This window comes from Nomascus leucogenys, chromosome 9 (genome assembly GCF_006542625.1).
Source record: "Nomascus leucogenys isolate Asia chromosome 9, Asia_NLE_v1, whole genome shotgun sequence".
NCBI classification, from domain to species: domain Eukaryota; kingdom Metazoa; phylum Chordata; class Mammalia; order Primates; family Hylobatidae; genus Nomascus; species Nomascus leucogenys.
This window is the reverse complement of record NC_044389.1, coordinates 58927334-58944767: the sequence shown is the minus strand read 5'-3', so window position 1 is coordinate 58944767 and position 17434 is coordinate 58927334. Positions and strand designations below refer to the sequence as shown.

Genomic DNA, 17434 nt, shown 5'->3' with positions numbered 1-17434 from the left:
GTATTTTTAGTAGAGATGGGGTTTCACCGTGTTAGCCAGGATGGTCTTGATCTCCTGACCTCGTGATCTGCCCGTTTCAGCCTCCCAAAGTGCTGGGATTACAGGCGTGAGCCACCGCGCCCGGCCCTATATTTTTAATATTGCCTATAAAAATGTGATACTCCTCAATGATTATCGAAGAATTTAAATTACACTAAGTTTCCATATATATATATATATGTATATATATATGTGATCTATTTCTAGACCCTCTCTTATGTTTCATTGGCCAGTTGGTCTGTTTTTATATCCACCCATTCCACATTTTTTTAGTCTTATGGCTTTGTAGTGTATCTTAATATCTAGTAGAATGAGTCTCTCATCTTGGTGCTTCTTTTCAAAGTTTTCTGGGTCTTTATGGGTCTTTATTCTTCCATAAAAACTTTAGAATCAGTTTGTCAGAATGCTAGAATTATGGTTGGAATTGCATTAAATGCAAAGACTAATTTGTGGGAATTGAATTTTAATATTAAATCATTTCATCCATGAATGTGGTATGTCTCTTTAATCCTTGTGGTCTTTTATGTCCTTTAAAATAATTTTTAAATATTCCCTTTTAAAATTTTGTGCATTCTTGGATGAATTCCTAGATGGTTTTAGTATTCGTTAATAAATACTGTGGCTGATAACATGTCTAATTTTTTTAGTTATTACTGGTAGAAAATAATGTCGTAAGTACTCTTGTATCTAAAAACACTGGTGATTTTTCAAAATTGAGATGGGGAGATTGCCTAGGTTATGTAATATAAAACATGGCCACCTAATTTTGTCCTTTCAGCATGGCCTGGCATTGGAATGTTTCTTTAAAAGGTGATGTGTGCAGGTGGATGTGCTAAAATGTCTTGCACAATCTTATCCTCTTTCTTGTAACATGTTAATATAAGTCAGTGGCATAGAATGATTAATTATGATAGAGACAATTATGGGATTAATTCTGATTGGGATGCTTTAATAAAATAGTGAGATTTTAACCTACCCTGTAAGGTTAAGACTTCCTAAGGCAGAATAGTGGGATTTCAGTCAGGTAAAACAGCAAGTCAAAGATCCAGAGGCATAAAAATGTATCCTGCTGCATAATTAATATCATTCCTTTTCCTCTGCACTCTGATTACTCCCTCCAAGTATTCTGTAACAGTTAATATTGAAATGTACTGTACTTTCTGTCAATAGTTAGATACAGGGCTAATTGTCTATTAAGACACCCCCTAGATATCATCTTATACATCTTAACTTTTTCCATTCAGACCTGGTTGTTGGCGGTATTCCATATTACTTCAAATTCCTTAATTATTTCTGAAGTATGTGTTTTCTTTTTTTCCTTTTGAGATAGGTCTCTCCTTCCTCTCTCTCTCACTCACACTCTCTGTCTCTGTCTCTCTCTCTCTGTGTGTCTCTTGCCCATACTGGAGTGCAGTGGCATGATCAAGGCTCACTGCAACCTCAAACTCCTGGGCTCAAGTGATCCTCCCACCTCAGCCTCCTAAGGAGCTGGGATTACAGGCATGTAGCACTACACCTGGTTAATTTTTTATTTTTTGTAGAGACAAGGTCTTGCAGTGTTGCCCAAGCTTGTCTCAGAATCCTGGTCTCAAGCACTCCTCTTGCCTTGGCCTCCCAAAGTGCTAGGATTACAGGAGTGAGACACTGAGTGAGACACTGTGCCCAGCCGTGTGTGTGTGTGTGTGTGTGTGTGTGTGTGTGTGTGTGTGAAAGATGGAGTCTCACTCTGTTTTTTGTTTCTATGAGATGGAGTCTCACTCTGTTGCCCAGGCTGGAGTGCAGTGGCACGATCTCAGCTCTGTCCCCCGGGTTTAAGTGATTCTCCTGCATCAGCCTTCCAAGTAGCTGGGATTACAGGCGCATGCCACCACACCCAGCTACTTCTTTGTATTTTTAGTAGAGACAGGGTTTCACTATGTTAGCCAGGCTGGTCTTGAACTCCTGACCTTAAGTAATTTGCCCGCCTCTGCCTTGCAAAGTGCTGGGATTACAGGTGTGAGCCACCACGCCCAGCTTATTTTTTCTATGTATTGCCTTATTGCTAAATTTCCTAGAGCTCTAAAGATATCTTTGTATGATTCTTTTAAAAAAATTTTAGGTATGTAAAAAGGGAAGAAATATAAGCACAGATTTATAGGGAAAGAGTTTGTATTTTGAGAGATGAATCTCAGGCTTATCCCAAGATTAGAATTTCCATACAGGTGTAACTGATAAATAGTTGTGATTTTGATTAACCCCTCCCCCCCCAATTTTTTTTAAACAGATCATATCTGAAGATATTAGTGAGCTACAAAAGAATCAAACTACATCTGTAGCCAAAATTGCACAATACAAGAGGAAACTCATGGATCTTTCCCATAGAACTTTACAGGTAGTAATTTGGATTTTTTCCCCCAGTGTTCATAAGACTATGTGTGTGAAATAATGTACTAAATATAGATTTTTAAAATAGAAAAAAAAAAGACTAAAATAATAATGTGAAATTAGAAGTACCGAATTCTTTCAGTAAAACTTTGAAATTGGAAAACAGGTCTCATAGGGTTGAGTGAGGAGAATAAAAATATCCTAAAGTTCATATTTTAGTGAGAGTTTGAGGGAAAGCAGTGAAGAAATAAAGCATCTTAGTGCAAGGGAAGCTTCTGTGAGATTATTGATGGCTCATGAATTTCATAAAATAGTTCAGAAAATTTTTTGAGTGCTAGATAAAGGAATGTAACCATATTGGCCGAAAAACAATAGAATTTCCAAATTAACAGGAGGAATTAAAAGAATAATAACAGGAGGAATTAAAAGAATAATAACAACTGAAATTATAAACTATCATGAAAACAGAAATATTACATACCAGAACCAGTGAGAAACAGCAAAATCTGTACTCAGAGGAAAACTTACAGCCATAAAAAATTCTTGTTTTAAAAAATCAAATGTGAAAAATAAAGGAACTTAGTATTCATGTTAAATTAGAAAAGGAATATCAAGATAAGCCAAAAGAAACTAAAAAGAAAGAAAGATAAATGTGAAATTAGTGAAAGACTAAAAAATGTAATAGTGGAAAGAATAAATTAAAAAACTGTTTCTTTGAAAAGACCATTAAAATTACTAAGAATCTCATCAGCCAGAAGAATGGAAAAACAGAGCAAAATATACAAAATTAGTAGTGGAAAAAGAGGCATCACCATAGATACACAAAACAGAATAAGAAGATACTGCATGGGCCAGACACAGTGGCTCACGCGTGTAATCCTAGAACTTTGGGAGGCCGAGGTGAGTGGATTGCCTGAGCTCAGGAGTTCAAGACCAGCCTGGGCAACACGGTGAAACCCCATCTCTACTAAAATACAAAAAAACAGCCAGGCATGGTTGCTTGCGCCTGTAGTTCAAGTTACTTGGGAGGCTGAGGCACGAGAATTGCTTGAACCCGGGAGGCGGAGGTTGCAGTGTGCCGAGATCACGCCACTGCACTCCAGCCTAGGTGACAGAGCAAGACTCCATCTCAGAAAAAAGGAGAAAAAAAAAAGAAGGTACTGCATGTACTTTAGGGTAACAAATTTGGAACTCAGAGGATTTTTCTATGAAAATGAAAATTACCAAAATTAATCTACAGAGAAGTAAAAAAACAAATACCACAGAAGCAATTGGAAAAATGAAAGATGAAACATGAAAAAGGCCTCAGGGACAGATAGTTTCATTGCCAAATTTTGTCTAACCACAAAAGAGCTAATTCCAGTGTTATTTTAATTATTCTAGACAATTGAAGAATAATGTATATAGCTTCCTCATTTGTTCTTTTTTCACAGCTTGAGATAATTTGCATACCATACTATTTACTCATTTAAAGTGTACAATGGCTTTTAGTATATTCAGAGACTTGTATAACCATTATTACCACAATCAATTTTAGAACATTTCCATCACCCTACAGACAAATCCCATACCCATTGTCAGTCACTTCCCCGTTTCACTGCAGATCTGTCAGTCCTGTGCAACCAGTTTTGCCTCTATGGATTGATTTGCCTGTTCTGGAAACCTCATATTAATGGAATCATAATGATATATGGTCTTTTGTGACTGGCTTTTACTTAGTATAGTGTTTTCAAAGTTCAACTGTGTTGTACCATGTAATAGTACTTCAGGTACTAATAAATAATTATTATTCATTTATTGCTGAATATTCCATCATATGGCTGTACCACATTTTACTCAATTGATGGATATTTTGGTGGTTCTACTTTAAGGCTATTATGAATAATATTGCTATTAAAATTTATTTACAAGTGTTTGTTTGGACATATACTTCTATTTCTCTTGGGTATAAACCTACAAGTGAAATTGCTGTGTCATATGCACACTATGTTTAACTTTTTGAGGAACTACCTAAACTATTTTCCAAAGCAACTGTACCATTTTACGTTTCTGTTTGTAGCATCTCAAAAAAAGAAATTATAAACAGCTATTTTAAAGAGATGCAAATTATGCTAAGTGAAAAAAGCCAGACTTAAAGGCCGTGTAAGGCATGATTCTATTTATATAACATTATACAAAAGAAAATTAGGGACAGATAACAGATTAGTAGTTGCCAGGGACTGTAGATGAAGAGAGAAGTGTGACTACAAAGGGCTTGGGGTGATGGAAATATTCTGTATCTTAATCATTGTGGTGGTTACACGACTGTATGTATTTGCCAGATTCATAGAACTGAACACCTAAAACAGGTGAATTGTCGTATGTGTGGAGTATACCTCAAATCAGACCAAAAAACCACATTCCAAATGAAGTATAAGCAAAGAGAATCCAGCTATTTATCAATTTCTTAAAAAATATACTATGACCAAGTAAAGTTTATTTCAGGAATGCAAGGTTGGTTTCAATAACAGGACATCTATCAACATGACTTATTGTAGCAACACATTAAAGGAAAATATATAGTAGAAACTGTAACCAAAAATGAATAGCAAATACTCAAAAAGGTAAAACACTAAAATTGCATTTAGAAACTAGACACGGACACCCAATATTATCATCATTATTTGTTGCTATCTTGGAGGTTTTCATAAATAAGCAAAGAAATAATATAAACATTGGGAAAATGATTAAGTGATCTATTTTTGCTGATATGATTGTATATCTGGAAAACCCAAGGGAATAAACCATAGAATTAATGTAGTAAGCTGGCTAGATATAAAAGTACAAAAATCAGCTTTTCTTTTTACTATCTGGAAATAGGAAAATGTTCCATTCACTATGGTGACAAAACTGTTAAATACTTACAAATATATTTATGAGGAAAGTATAGGTATTTACAAATAGATAAACTGTATTCTTAGATGAGAATACTTAATATCCACTTTACAAAATTAAAAATGAATTACAGTTTTTTAAAAATTGATTAAGCTGGGTGTGATGACATGGCACCTATAGTCACAGGTACTCAGAAGGCTGAGGCAGGAGAATCACTTGAGCCCAGGAGTTCGAGGCTCTAGTGAGCTGTGATTGTGCCTATGAATAGCCACTGCACTCTGTTGCCTGGGCAACATAGGGAGACCCTGTCTCTAAAAAACTTGATTAAAATTTCTTTAAGTTTATAAAGAAGGATAAGTGTTTGAGACTAGCTTGTTCAGGAACAAAAAAGAAACAGTGAAGGGGACTTCTTTACCAGATTTCAGAACCTATTTTAAACCTCTTGTAATTGAATCAATATAGTGTCTGCATGGGATTGGACAGAACGATGCATGGAACAGAGTAGGGAATTTACAAATAGATGCAAGTGTGCTGAAAATTTAATATATGATAAAGGTGGTATTTCAATTCAGTGGGTTTATTTAATAAATAATACTGGAGTATAACTATCCATAAGGAAGAAAATAAAATTAGACCATTGCATCATATAAAAATAAAGTGGACTAAAGACTTTAAGAAACTTTCAAAGCTGATTTCAAAGGGATTTGAGAGACATTGATCAGAAAGCTAGAAACTGTAAACCAACATTGGCCACATAAAAAACTATGTATAGCAAAAGATACCCGAAGTCATTTGTCAACAGTCATGTGATAGAGTTTAGGAAAAGGAAATTTTGCAAACAGCATTCATTTTAGATTTGGTGTTCATATTCATATTATACAAAGAGATCCTATAATTTGACAATAAAACCCAATTGAAATTTGGGCAAAAGATGTATAAAGGCAGTTCATAGAAAAAGCAAATGCAAAATAGTTCTTAGTCATTAAAAGATGGTCCCTTTAATTTACTAGGAATCTGGGAATTGCAGATTAAAGAAAAAAAATGAGATCCCGGCTAGGCGCAGTGGCTCACGCCTGTAATCCCAGCACTTTGGGAGGCCAAGGCAGGTGGATCACGAGGTCAGGAGTTCAAGACCAGCCTGGCCAAGATGGTGAAACCTCGTCTCTACTAAAAATACACAGATTAGCTGGGTGTGGTGGCAGGCGCCTGTAATCCCAGCTACTTGGGAGGCTGAGGCAGAGAATTGCTTGAACCTGGGAGGCGGAGGTTGCAGTGAGCCAAGATCATGCCACTGCACCCCAGCTTGGGTGACAGTGAAACTCCATCTCAAAAAAAAAAAAAAAAAAAGAGATCCCTTTACACTCATCCAGTTGGGAAAAATTTAAACAACCACCACCTGTTCTTGACAGGAATGTGGGGAAAGGATATTCTGATGTGTGGCCTATGAATCTAACTCATTAAGATCCTTTGGGAAAGCAATCTAGCAGCTTTAGAACTGAAAACGTACATACTTTAAAACTCAGCCTCGTTGTTAAAGATCTATACCAGTTAAATAGATACATGCACAAAAATGTTTATTATAGCATTGTAGTGTCAAAGCTACAAAATGTTTATTACAGCATTGTTTATAGAGTCAAAGCTACAAAAATGTTTATTATGGCATTGTAGTGTGAAAACAAAATGTATATCCATCAAGACAGTAATGATTGATTATTGGTTAATCACACAAAAAGCATACAGCCATTAAAAATAACAAATTAGAGCTATACTTCTTAAGGAATTTCATGAGATTTTGATAATAAAATTATTTTAATTATAAAATTTAATGGTTAATATTGATAATAAAATTAATTTTGTTAATTATATATAATCCATTTTTAAAAATTTACATGAGTAAAAAGCAGTTGGTCTATGCGTGTGTTTATGAAAAAGATATGTTATAGGAGCATGGATGAGAGTATGGAGGGACTTGCACTGTTTTTAACAGAGTAAGCTGGGCTTGGAGAGTAGCAGCAAACCAAGAGTCTGCCTTTAGAGGCCACTGCTTTAGATCCTTTCCCCCGATGTATTGTTAAATTGGAAAGAAAGAGAGGCGGCCTGGCACAGTGGCCCACGCCTGTAATCCCAGCACTTTGAGAGGCTGAGGCAGAAGGATCATTTGAGTTTAGGAGTTCGAGACCAGCCTGGGCAACATCGGGAGACCTCAACTCTACTAAAAAAAGAGAGAAAATATTAGCCAGGCATGGTGGTGAGCACCTGTGATTCCAGCTACTTGGGAGGCTGAGGTGGGAGGATTGCTTGAGCCTAGGAGATCGATGCTGCATTGAGCTATGATTGTGCCACTGCCCTCCAGCCTGGGCAAGAAAGCAAGGTCGTCTCAGAAAAACAAAAACAACAACCAAAAAAAGGAACCATGTCACAGAGTGATATATACAGTTTAGTTTTATTTTGGATCTGTGTGTGTGTGCTCTCTGTATGAGCAAGGAGAAAGGTACAGGGGAATGAACATCAGTTAGCACTGTTTGTCTTGGGGGTATGAGAGAATTTGTCTTTTACATTCTTGTTTCTTAACAAGTACATTTTGCTTTTGTAATCTCAAAAAGAAATCCAAGAAATAATTTTTAGACCTAAATATTATAAACTCATCTTTAAAGAACACGACGACTTTATTTAGAAAGGCTGTGAGTAAATGTCTGAAACTGGTATTGTGTTGCCTATTTTTTTGTACTGCTTTTAAGCCATAGCATAGTTTTTGTTTGTTTTTTGAGACGGAGTCTTGCTCTGTCGCCCAGGCTGGAGTGCAGTGGCGCGATCTCTGCTCACTGCAGGCTCCGCCTCCTGGGTTTTTCGCCATTCTCCTGCCTCAGCCTCCCGAGTAGCTGGGACTACAGGCATGCACCATCACGCCTGGCTGATTTTTTTGTATTTTTAGTAGAGACGGGGTTTCATCGTGTCAGCCAGGATGGTCTCAATCTCCTGACCTCGTGATCCGCCTGCCTTGGCCTCCCAAAGTGCTGGGAATACAGGCGTCAGCCACTGCACCCGGCCAAGCCATACTGTAGTTTTAAAATTGTTGGCTGGGCAGAGTGGCTCACACCTGTAAACCCAGCACTCTGGGAGGCCAAGGCTGGAGGATCACTTAATTAAGCCCAGGAGTTCAAGACTAGCCTGGGCCACATAGTGAGACCCAGGCTACAAAAAATTAAAAAGTTTAACCAGGTGCGGTGATGCACACCTGTGGTCCCAGCTACTTGGGAGCTGAGGCGGGAGGATCGCTTGAGCCCCAGAGGTCAAGGATCCAGTGAGCTGTGTTTACGCCACTGCACTTCAGCCTGGGAGACAGAGCAAGACCCTGTCTCAAAAAAACACAATTAAGTGTACATCAGTGTATTCATGTGATAACTTTTGCCTAGTTAAAATGGACAGAAACATAATTCAAATCCTGAACTGTTGAACCCTACTATTGTTTGATTTTCAGCTGATTGCTTTCAGCAACTAATTGTAATAATAATACTTGCATAACTAAAAAGAGATGATTCTATTGTTATTGGTGTTTTTTATTTGTATAGGTCCTAATCAAACAGGAAATTCAAAGGAAGAGTGGTTATGCCATTCAGGCTGATGAAGAGCAGTTGCGAGTTCAGCTGGATACGATTCAGGGTGAACTAAATGCACCTACTCAGTTCAAGGTAACCACTTCTAAGACCATAATGCTAAAATTTGTTTCAGGTGGATCTGCAGACAAAAAGTTATGCAATCTTCAAGCAGGAATTTTGTAGACTTGTGTTTGTTATCTCCAATTAGAACTTCCTTTCTAAAGTAAACTCAGTCATGGTTCTTTTGGTTAGTATTAGTGTTTCGAATGTAATGTACAGAGAGAGAAATAGAAATTTTTAATAGATGGTTTTGAAACCATCCTTTCAAAAGAAAACATTCTCTTTTACAAGTCTTCATTGGCAGTTGTAATTTGACTCAGTCTTAACTTTTAGGGCCGACTAAATGAATTGATGTCTCAAATCAGGATGCAGAATCATTTTGGAGCAGTCAGATCTGAAGAAAGGTATTACATAGATGCAGATCTGTTACGAGAAATCAAGCAGGTAAGTGTTGCATGAGGCTGCATTATTTAAAGTGTGAGCTCACCACTTCACACCTATTAGGATGGCTGTTACCCTAATAAGAAAAGTGTTGGTGAGAATATGGAGAAATTGGAACTTTCTTGCACTGTTGGGGGAATGTAAAATGGTTCAGCCTCTATGGAAAACAGTGTAGTGTTTACTCAAAAAATTAGAGATTGAATTACGATATGATCTGGCAGGTCTACTTCTGGATATATACCCAAGTACGTTGGAAGCAGGGACTTAAAACAGATATTTGTACACCCATGTTCATAGCATCTTTATTCACAATAGCCAAAATGTGGAGATAACCCAAGAATCAATCAAGGAATAGAGAAAATGTAGTGTATATACACACAATGGAATATTATTCAGCCTTGAAAAAAATAAGGAAATTCTGACACATGCTACAATGCAATTTGCCCTTGAAGAAGTTATGCTTCATGAAATAAGCCACTCATAAAAGGGAAATATTTATGATTTCACTTATGAAAAGTACCTAGTAGTCCAATTAATGGATAGTAGAAAGGTGGTTGCCAGGGTGTGAGGGGAGGAGGGGATGGGAGGAACTTAATTGGTACAGAATTTCAACTTGAGAAGATGAAAAGTTCTGAACAAAATGGATAGTGTTGATTATTGCACAACAGCATAAATGTACTTAATGCCACTGAACTGTATACTTAAAAATAGTTACAGGCAAAAGTTTATGGTATGCCTGTTTTGCCACAATTTTTAAAAAGTGAATTATCCCTCTCCTCGCCAGAAAGATGAATTTAGAGGTAGTAGAGACACTATAAAGTTTCCTAGATCTTGCTCCTTAAAGTGTAGGCAGTAGCTGCACCTGGAAGGTCATTAGAAATGCAAAATTTCAGTCCTCACTCCAGACGTACTCAATCTGCATTTTATCAAGATCATAAAATGATTTGTATGCACTTTAAAGTTTGAGAAGCAACTGCTCTAGATAATACTTTCCCTGCCTATATGTCACAGGTAAGTTATAAACATGTTGTTATTGATCTATCCCCTAAGCCCTCAGGAGATCTGGATGGAGGTAGGTTGAGGTGGCCAGAACCTCCAACCACTTTTCTAGGGTTTTCACGTTGTGTGAAAAAGTTGCAAACACTGCTTTGGCTTATTTTCATTAGTATAAATGCAGATTGGTTTAATGAAAATGAACAGTTGTATCTAAAGAAATATATGAAGATGATGAACTTTGTGCAACATACTAGGTAGCTAATGACCGTTGGCATGGCCCTGAGGATTTTAGATAAAGGTTATAAATGTCATCAACAAATCCAGTTTTATTATGTGCTTTAGAATGGATATGGCTGGTTTTATGCAACCAAAAACTAGTTTGGCTTCTAGCTTCTTGGATATTACACACACAACCAATTATATTCCATTGTTTTAAGTATTTGCAATAAATTAACAGATTCCAGTATATTGTAATAAATAGTTGTATTAAATAAGAGTTGATATATGCAATAAAACTGGGAATAATTTAAACACCTGTCTTTTTTAAAATGATGAGCAGTGTATTGTTTTGGGATTGAATCATGGTTCGCCATCTACTTTATGACCTTGGGCAGGTTATTTACCTGTAGTTTCTTTAACTGCGGAGATGATAATGGTACCCCAAATGGGGCTCAAAAGGATTTTAAATGAGTTAAGCAGTGAATACCAGTACTAGTAAAACAGCACCTTAACCCATAAGGAGGAGTCTTAAAAAAATGTTAGCATCTGTAGTCATCATCACCATTATCACTATGTACTTTGTACTTCAAAACATGAATATTCTCAGTTTTCAGAATGTTATTTTGCTAGTCATCTATATTTGAATACCTCCTTTGAGTTCTGTTTTATTATCATGCCTTTATCAAAAGTTGGTAAAAGGAATAGCTATCTAAAAAACATTTTTGTTGGAAGATACTGTTCATTATATATTTGTTTGATTTTATTGTTCTTTACAGTTTTGTCTTTCACTGTTAGCAAAAGATGTAGTACAAATGTTTAAATATGCATGCCCTCTATATTTAGAGCACTTACTAGGTACTGTGTTGCTAGTAAAATAGTCAAAATGGAGTCCTTTTTTCTGTGACTAGCTTGCAGTTTTAATAAATTAATACATTAATATGTTGTTTCTTAATTTGTTCTAGCATTTGAAACAACAACAGGAAGGCCTTAGCCATTTGATTAGCATCATTAAAGATGATCTAGAAGATATAAAGCTGGTTGAACATGGATTGAATGAAACCATCCACATCAGAGGTGGTGTCTTTAGTTGACAGTTCACAAACTTGTGTAAAGGTTTGTGAAATGCATCTTCTTACTGCATCAGACCTTCCTTAAGAATGAAACCGACCATGTGGAGGGAAAAAGAAAACAATTCTCTCTTGGCTTGGTTTTTTGAGAAGTTTACTGACAAATTACTGTTCATCAAATCTGAAATACAGTCACCTCACAGCTCTTCAAAGAAAACCTTTGAAAGATTTAAATCTAAAAGCTGTATTTACTTTAAAAGGAGAAGTGCATAATTACCAAAATTATATGTACTATTGTACATTTTTCAACAACATTTTCTTAAACATAATCTGTTTAATGATTATTGTCCACTGAGCCTGTACTCTGCCTTCCATACCAAGTAAATATGAAATAATAATCTACTTTGCACATAACAGAAGAAACTATAATTACTTGGCTGTTGGAGATTTGTGCTTCAGAGTATCCATGTACACCAGTTTTTATATTTGTGAACTCATCTGTGGGAGGAGTAAAGAAAATCCAAAAGCATTTAATGTTTTCTTTTTGTTCTATAAAGATGTGAAAATGTATTTTTATATTATTTTACTTATTTGGAATTTACAGAGCACACCTAAGCAATTAGGATATAACAAAATTACTTAACCATTTTTGCAACCATTTCGTTTTTTAAGCCTTTTTATTTCTAAAAAGATGAAAACTTATAAATAAATTCTTAATTTGTAATTTTATATAATTCTGTCTGGTGCTTTATTTGGCTTTTGAGGAATGACCATTTTTTGTCCACATAGGTACTAAATTCATAATCACAATTCAGGAATTTTAGTCTTAAGTCTGATTTTTGCCTCCTAGGGATTTTTGTCAGTGCTGATATATTTTGATTAGGGTATGGCAAATAAAACTTACTTCAGATATCATCTAGTATTAAGAATTCCCTAATATGTCATTAGTATTTGAAATACTAGAAAATCTGAGTTAAACAGATTAAATAGTGTTAAATAGTGGGTCTTTAACCAGTGGATCATTTTAAACAGTATATCTGACTACACTATATATTTGGGCTGCATCATGTTGGCCGCTTTTGAGATGCTTTAACTTTGCACTTCTCTGTGATGCTTCGGCTTATATTGACAGGTGTTATAAGAAACAGCCCCGTGAATCTTGCTATTGTATTTACTATGGGGATGGTGAAGAGTGTGATGCACTGTATATCTGGAGTCCATCCTTTGAGAATCCACTGAAGAGATTTCTCCTCAGTTGTATAGGTTACAGTTGTGTAGACTAGGATTTTTTGTGGGTTTTTTTTTTTTTTTTTTGAGACAAGTCTCTCTGTCACCCAGTCTGGAGTACAGTGGCACAATCACGACTCACTGCAGCCTTGACCTCCTGGGTTTAAGCAGTCCTCCCACCTCAGACTCTTGAGTAGCTGGGACTACAGGCATGCACCACCACAACTGGCTAATATTTTTTATTTTGTGTAGAGATGGGGTCTTGCTATGTTGCCCGGGCTGGTCTTGAACTCCTAGACTCCAGCAATCCTCCTGCCTTGGCCTGCCAAAGTGCTAGGATTACAGGCCTGAACTTCCATGCCTGGCCAAGACTAGGAACTTTAAAACTGATTGTTTCTTTCCAAATTGACTGCCAGAAGTATGCAACTACTTTTGCCAAGTTTATGGCGTGTAAATTTGTTACACTACTCTACTACCCTCTCATCATTCTTTCCTACCCAATATATTGCAATACCAACAGTGTTGGGACAGGAATTTCTCGCCTTGTCCACATTTTCTCCGTGGCCCAGGAGATCTGCATGTCCATCATTCTTACCCATGTAGCCAAGTATAGGAGTTTTTGTCCCTCTGCACACCCCCTTATATAAGTAGGAGGAGTTGTTGGTCTAATTGATGAGAATTGTTACTCACTGAGCTATGTAATCTAGCGGATGGATCACTCATCATGCCTACCATGCTTGTATCTCTAGCCTTTCATTTTTCATGTTCTAATATTGCTGGTTGCTAGTTCAACCAGATAAATACATCACACAGGGCCTAAGGTCAGCCTTTTAAAGACAGGCCCAGTCATCCTGTTAGGTTTCTGTCCCACTGGTGATTGCATATATAAGGCAGGCCTGTGGTCCTTGATCATATAGCTGGTTAGATAACTAGACTCAGTTATCGAAGCAAGTGTTATAGACTGAGTAGTTTGTGTCCTCAGAAAATTCTTATTGAAATCTTAACACTCAATATGGTGATTTTAGGAGGTATGGCTTTTGGGAGGTCATGATGAGGGTGGGGCCTTCATGAATGGGATTAAGGCTCTATCTCTCTTGTCCCTTCTGCCACGTGAGATGGTGAGGAAGGGACAAGGAAGAGGGCGCTCACCAGAAACTAAGTCTGCTGGCACCTTGATCTTGGACTTCCCAGCCTCCAGAACTGTGAGAAATAAATGTCTGTTGCTTATAAGTTACCTAGTCTACAGTGGTCTGTCACAGCAACCCAAACAGACTAAGACAAAGAGATGAGTAGACTATCCTTGAAGTTCTAATTCAGATATTAAATTCATGAGCATACTGGCAATTCTGAAATATCTAATCAAAACCTTTTATTGAATTCAATCAGAAGTATACAGTTTTCGGGATTTTTTTCAATTATAAGAGTAGTATAGAAGTGAAAAGTTCTGTGACATATATCTGGACCAACTTTCTGAATTTGCAAAATGAATAACAAATATACAATTCTCATTTTATCCAGTGACTTTGGCCAACAAGTAAAAAATACATCATTCCTTTTGATCTCCTGTGGGATCCCTATAGTTATTTCAAGTAAAGAATAAGAAGGATAAACAATGCATCAAACTACAGAGCAACAAAGAGACTTATAGCAGAAACACTGATTAAAATGATGACCATCCCAAACTGTGGAAGCAGCAGTTTCCCCGAGGATGCAGAAGGATGGCTTTTGGGGCCTGGAACAGGAACTGGACCTGGAGTTGTTAACAAGAATGCGCAGTCACTGACACATCATTTTTTATATCAAGTATCACCCACCTATACAATATATCCTGAATATGTAAACAATGACACTAAAGTTGAAGTAAAAACTTACCTGAAATACTTCCAGCCAAAAGCAATTTTCAAATAAGTAATTCATTACAGATTTCAGGCTATATTTCCATATACAGTTGACCCTTAATATGGGCGTTGGGGTGCCAACCTCCACACAATGAAAATCTACATGTAACCTGATTCCCAAAAAAACAACTACTAATAGCCTACCATTAACTGGAAGCCTTACTGATAATAGAAATAGTTGATTAACATATTTTATATATGTATTATATACTGTATTCTGGTTGGGGCATGGCGGCTCACACCTGTAATTCCAGCATTTTAGGAGGCCAAGGCAGAAGGACTGCTTGAGACCAGGAGTTTGAGCCTGGGCAACATAGCGAGACCCCATCTCTATTTTTAAAAAGAAAAATAATCGATTAGCACATATTTTGTATATGTATTATATACTTTATTTTGGCTGGGCACGGGATTACTGGCTCACGCCTGTAATCCCAGCACTGTGGGAGGCGGAGGTGGGCAGATCATGAGGTCAGGAGATCGAAGACAGTCCTGGCTAACACGGTGAAACCCTGTCTCTACTAAATATACAAAAAATTAGCCGGGCGTGGTGACGGGCGCCTGTAGTCCCAGCCACTCGGGAGGCTGAGGCAGGAGAATGGTGTGAACCTAGGAGGCAGAGCTTGCAGTGAGCCAAGATCGTGCCACTGCACTCCAGCCTGGGCGATAGAGCGAGACTCCAGCTCAAAAAAATAAATAAACTGTATTTTTACAATAAAATAGAGAAAAGAAAATATTAAAATCATAAGGAAAACATTCACAGTACTGTTCTGTATTTACTCATACCCTAAGTTTATTTTACATCATCTGTTTATAAGATGAATTATCTGTCTGAAATGGCTGGCAACTGCAGCTGCAAACCTGAATCTACGTATGAAGCAATTCAACTTTTTCTTGTAATGTCATGACTTCTCTCTGCTTCTGAGACTTGCGGCATCACTAGTGGCACTTCCTTTGACTCCTATGGTGTTATTCAAGGTTTTTGGTATTGCACCAAACATGACAAAAAATACACGAGAACTGTGAGAGATCACTTTTTACCGTGATGTGCAATTTACTGGAGATGAACTCCTCGGAGATGTTTAGCAACACATAGTGTTTTAAGAGGATACTCGAAACACTTGAACTCACTGCAATAGCAACAGGAGGTGGCCATGAAATGATTACAATGATAAAGTATGTATTATAGTTAATTTTCTGCAGTTAAGTTTTAATACCGCATCTTTACATTTACGTTTCTTTTGACTTCGAATGGTGCCACATATGGTCTGTGTGCACAAATTTGGATAAATACTAACGTTTTACAATAGACTTGTGTATGTTTTATGGTAGTAAATGATAAAAATAGACTAGCATCTACATATATTTTATGCGTTCATGACATTCTTTTATATATATATATATATATATATATATATATACATATATATTTCTAGGCCATGCAGTTTGTCTGCAAGTTTCTTCAAATTGATGCAAATCTCCAAAAAAATTTCCAATACATTTATTGAAAAAAAATCCATGTATAATTGGACCCATGTAGTTCAAACCTGTGTTGTTCAAGGGTCGACTACATATCATCAAGCTCTGCTACGCTAGGTTTTATGTAGGATTTCACATGCTTTTACATTTCTATATAGCCAATATAATGATTTTCTGTTGTTCAAGTTCTCTAGCATTTTTTTTAGCCATTTTTCTATTTCCGTTTTCTGTATATACATGCAAGGTAAGTTTAACTCTGTGTGTCTTCTATTTCAAATAAGATAACCACCAACATACAACTGGATATACAGTCATCCATCCCTCAGTATCCTTTGGGGACTGGTTCTAGAACCCCTGAAGATACCAAAATCCATGGATGCTCAAGTCCCTTATAAAAAATGGCATAAATAAATAAACAAAATAGCATACACAGTATTTACATATACCTACACACGTCCTCCTGTATACCTTATACCATCTCTAGATTTCTTATAATACCTAATACAATGTATTTTAAATGATATGCAAGTAGTTGTTATACTGTATGGGTTTTTTAATTTGTATTATTTTTTCCCCACAAATATTTTCGATCCACAGTTGGTTGAATCCCAGAGGATACAAAGGGCTAACTATAGCTGCATTGTTTTTTAAACACTAATCTCTGCAAGATGATAAAAAAAATAAACGTTTTTCCCTCCATACATACACTGCTGGAAAAACTCTTTCCCTTTCATCTGAACTAGTGGAGAGGAGCAGTGGAGTCCATCCACAGGATAAACTGTTTCATGCTGCCCTAAACTGTTTTTGTTTGAGCTACAGGGAAGCATTGACTGGAAGTATCCAAATGGGATCACCACTCAGATTTCATAAATAAAACCAAGAAAAATAGCCAGTAAGATTTGTAAAAGCCTTCATATTATCAATGCACTTGCCATAGTTATAAACATGCAGTTAGATGTATACACATAGAGAAATGGATAGACAGATGCACACATGCATTAGTACAGTCATGCAACGCATAACGATGTTTCCGTCAATGACAGACCACATGTATGACAGAGATCCCATAAGATTATAATTATAATAGAGCTGAAAATTTCCTACTGCCTAGCAACATCGTGGCAGTCGTAACATATTACGTGTTTGGGGTGATGCTGGTGTAAATAAACCTACTGCA

At 36.7% G+C, this 17434-nt stretch overlaps 2 protein-coding genes across 12 annotated transcripts in view; one reads left to right on the top strand and one right to left on the bottom strand.

Annotated features, from left to right (window-relative positions):
* Positions 1-12382, top strand: part of NUP54 (nucleoporin 54) — a 35590-nt gene extending 23208 nt beyond the window's left edge. For 3 of the 4 annotated variants that reach the window (XM_003265774.3, XM_012499454.2, XM_030819014.1), the window contains 4 exons: positions 2303-2410; positions 8847-8966; positions 9267-9377; positions 11552-12382. In XM_003265774.3, the coding sequence (XP_003265822.1) occupies positions 2303-2410; positions 8847-8966; positions 9267-9377; positions 11552-11680 (468 nt within the window). In that variant the 3' untranslated portion in view covers positions 11681-12382. The remainder of the gene's footprint in view (positions 1-2302; positions 2411-8846; positions 8967-9266; positions 9378-11551) is intronic. The other variant, XM_030819013.1, reaches the window with a different exon arrangement.
* A 1855-nt stretch (positions 12383-14237) lies between these two features.
* The window catches only part of ART3 (ADP-ribosyltransferase 3), a 116656-nt gene continuing 113459 nt past the window's right edge, over positions 14238-17434 (bottom strand). For all 8 annotated transcript variants that reach the window (XM_030819004.1, XM_030819005.1, XM_030819003.1 and 5 more), the window contains one exon: positions 14238-14633. In XM_030819004.1, the coding sequence (XP_030674864.1) occupies positions 14506-14633 (128 nt within the window). In that variant the 3' untranslated portion in view covers positions 14238-14505. The remainder of the gene's footprint in view (positions 14634-17434) is intronic.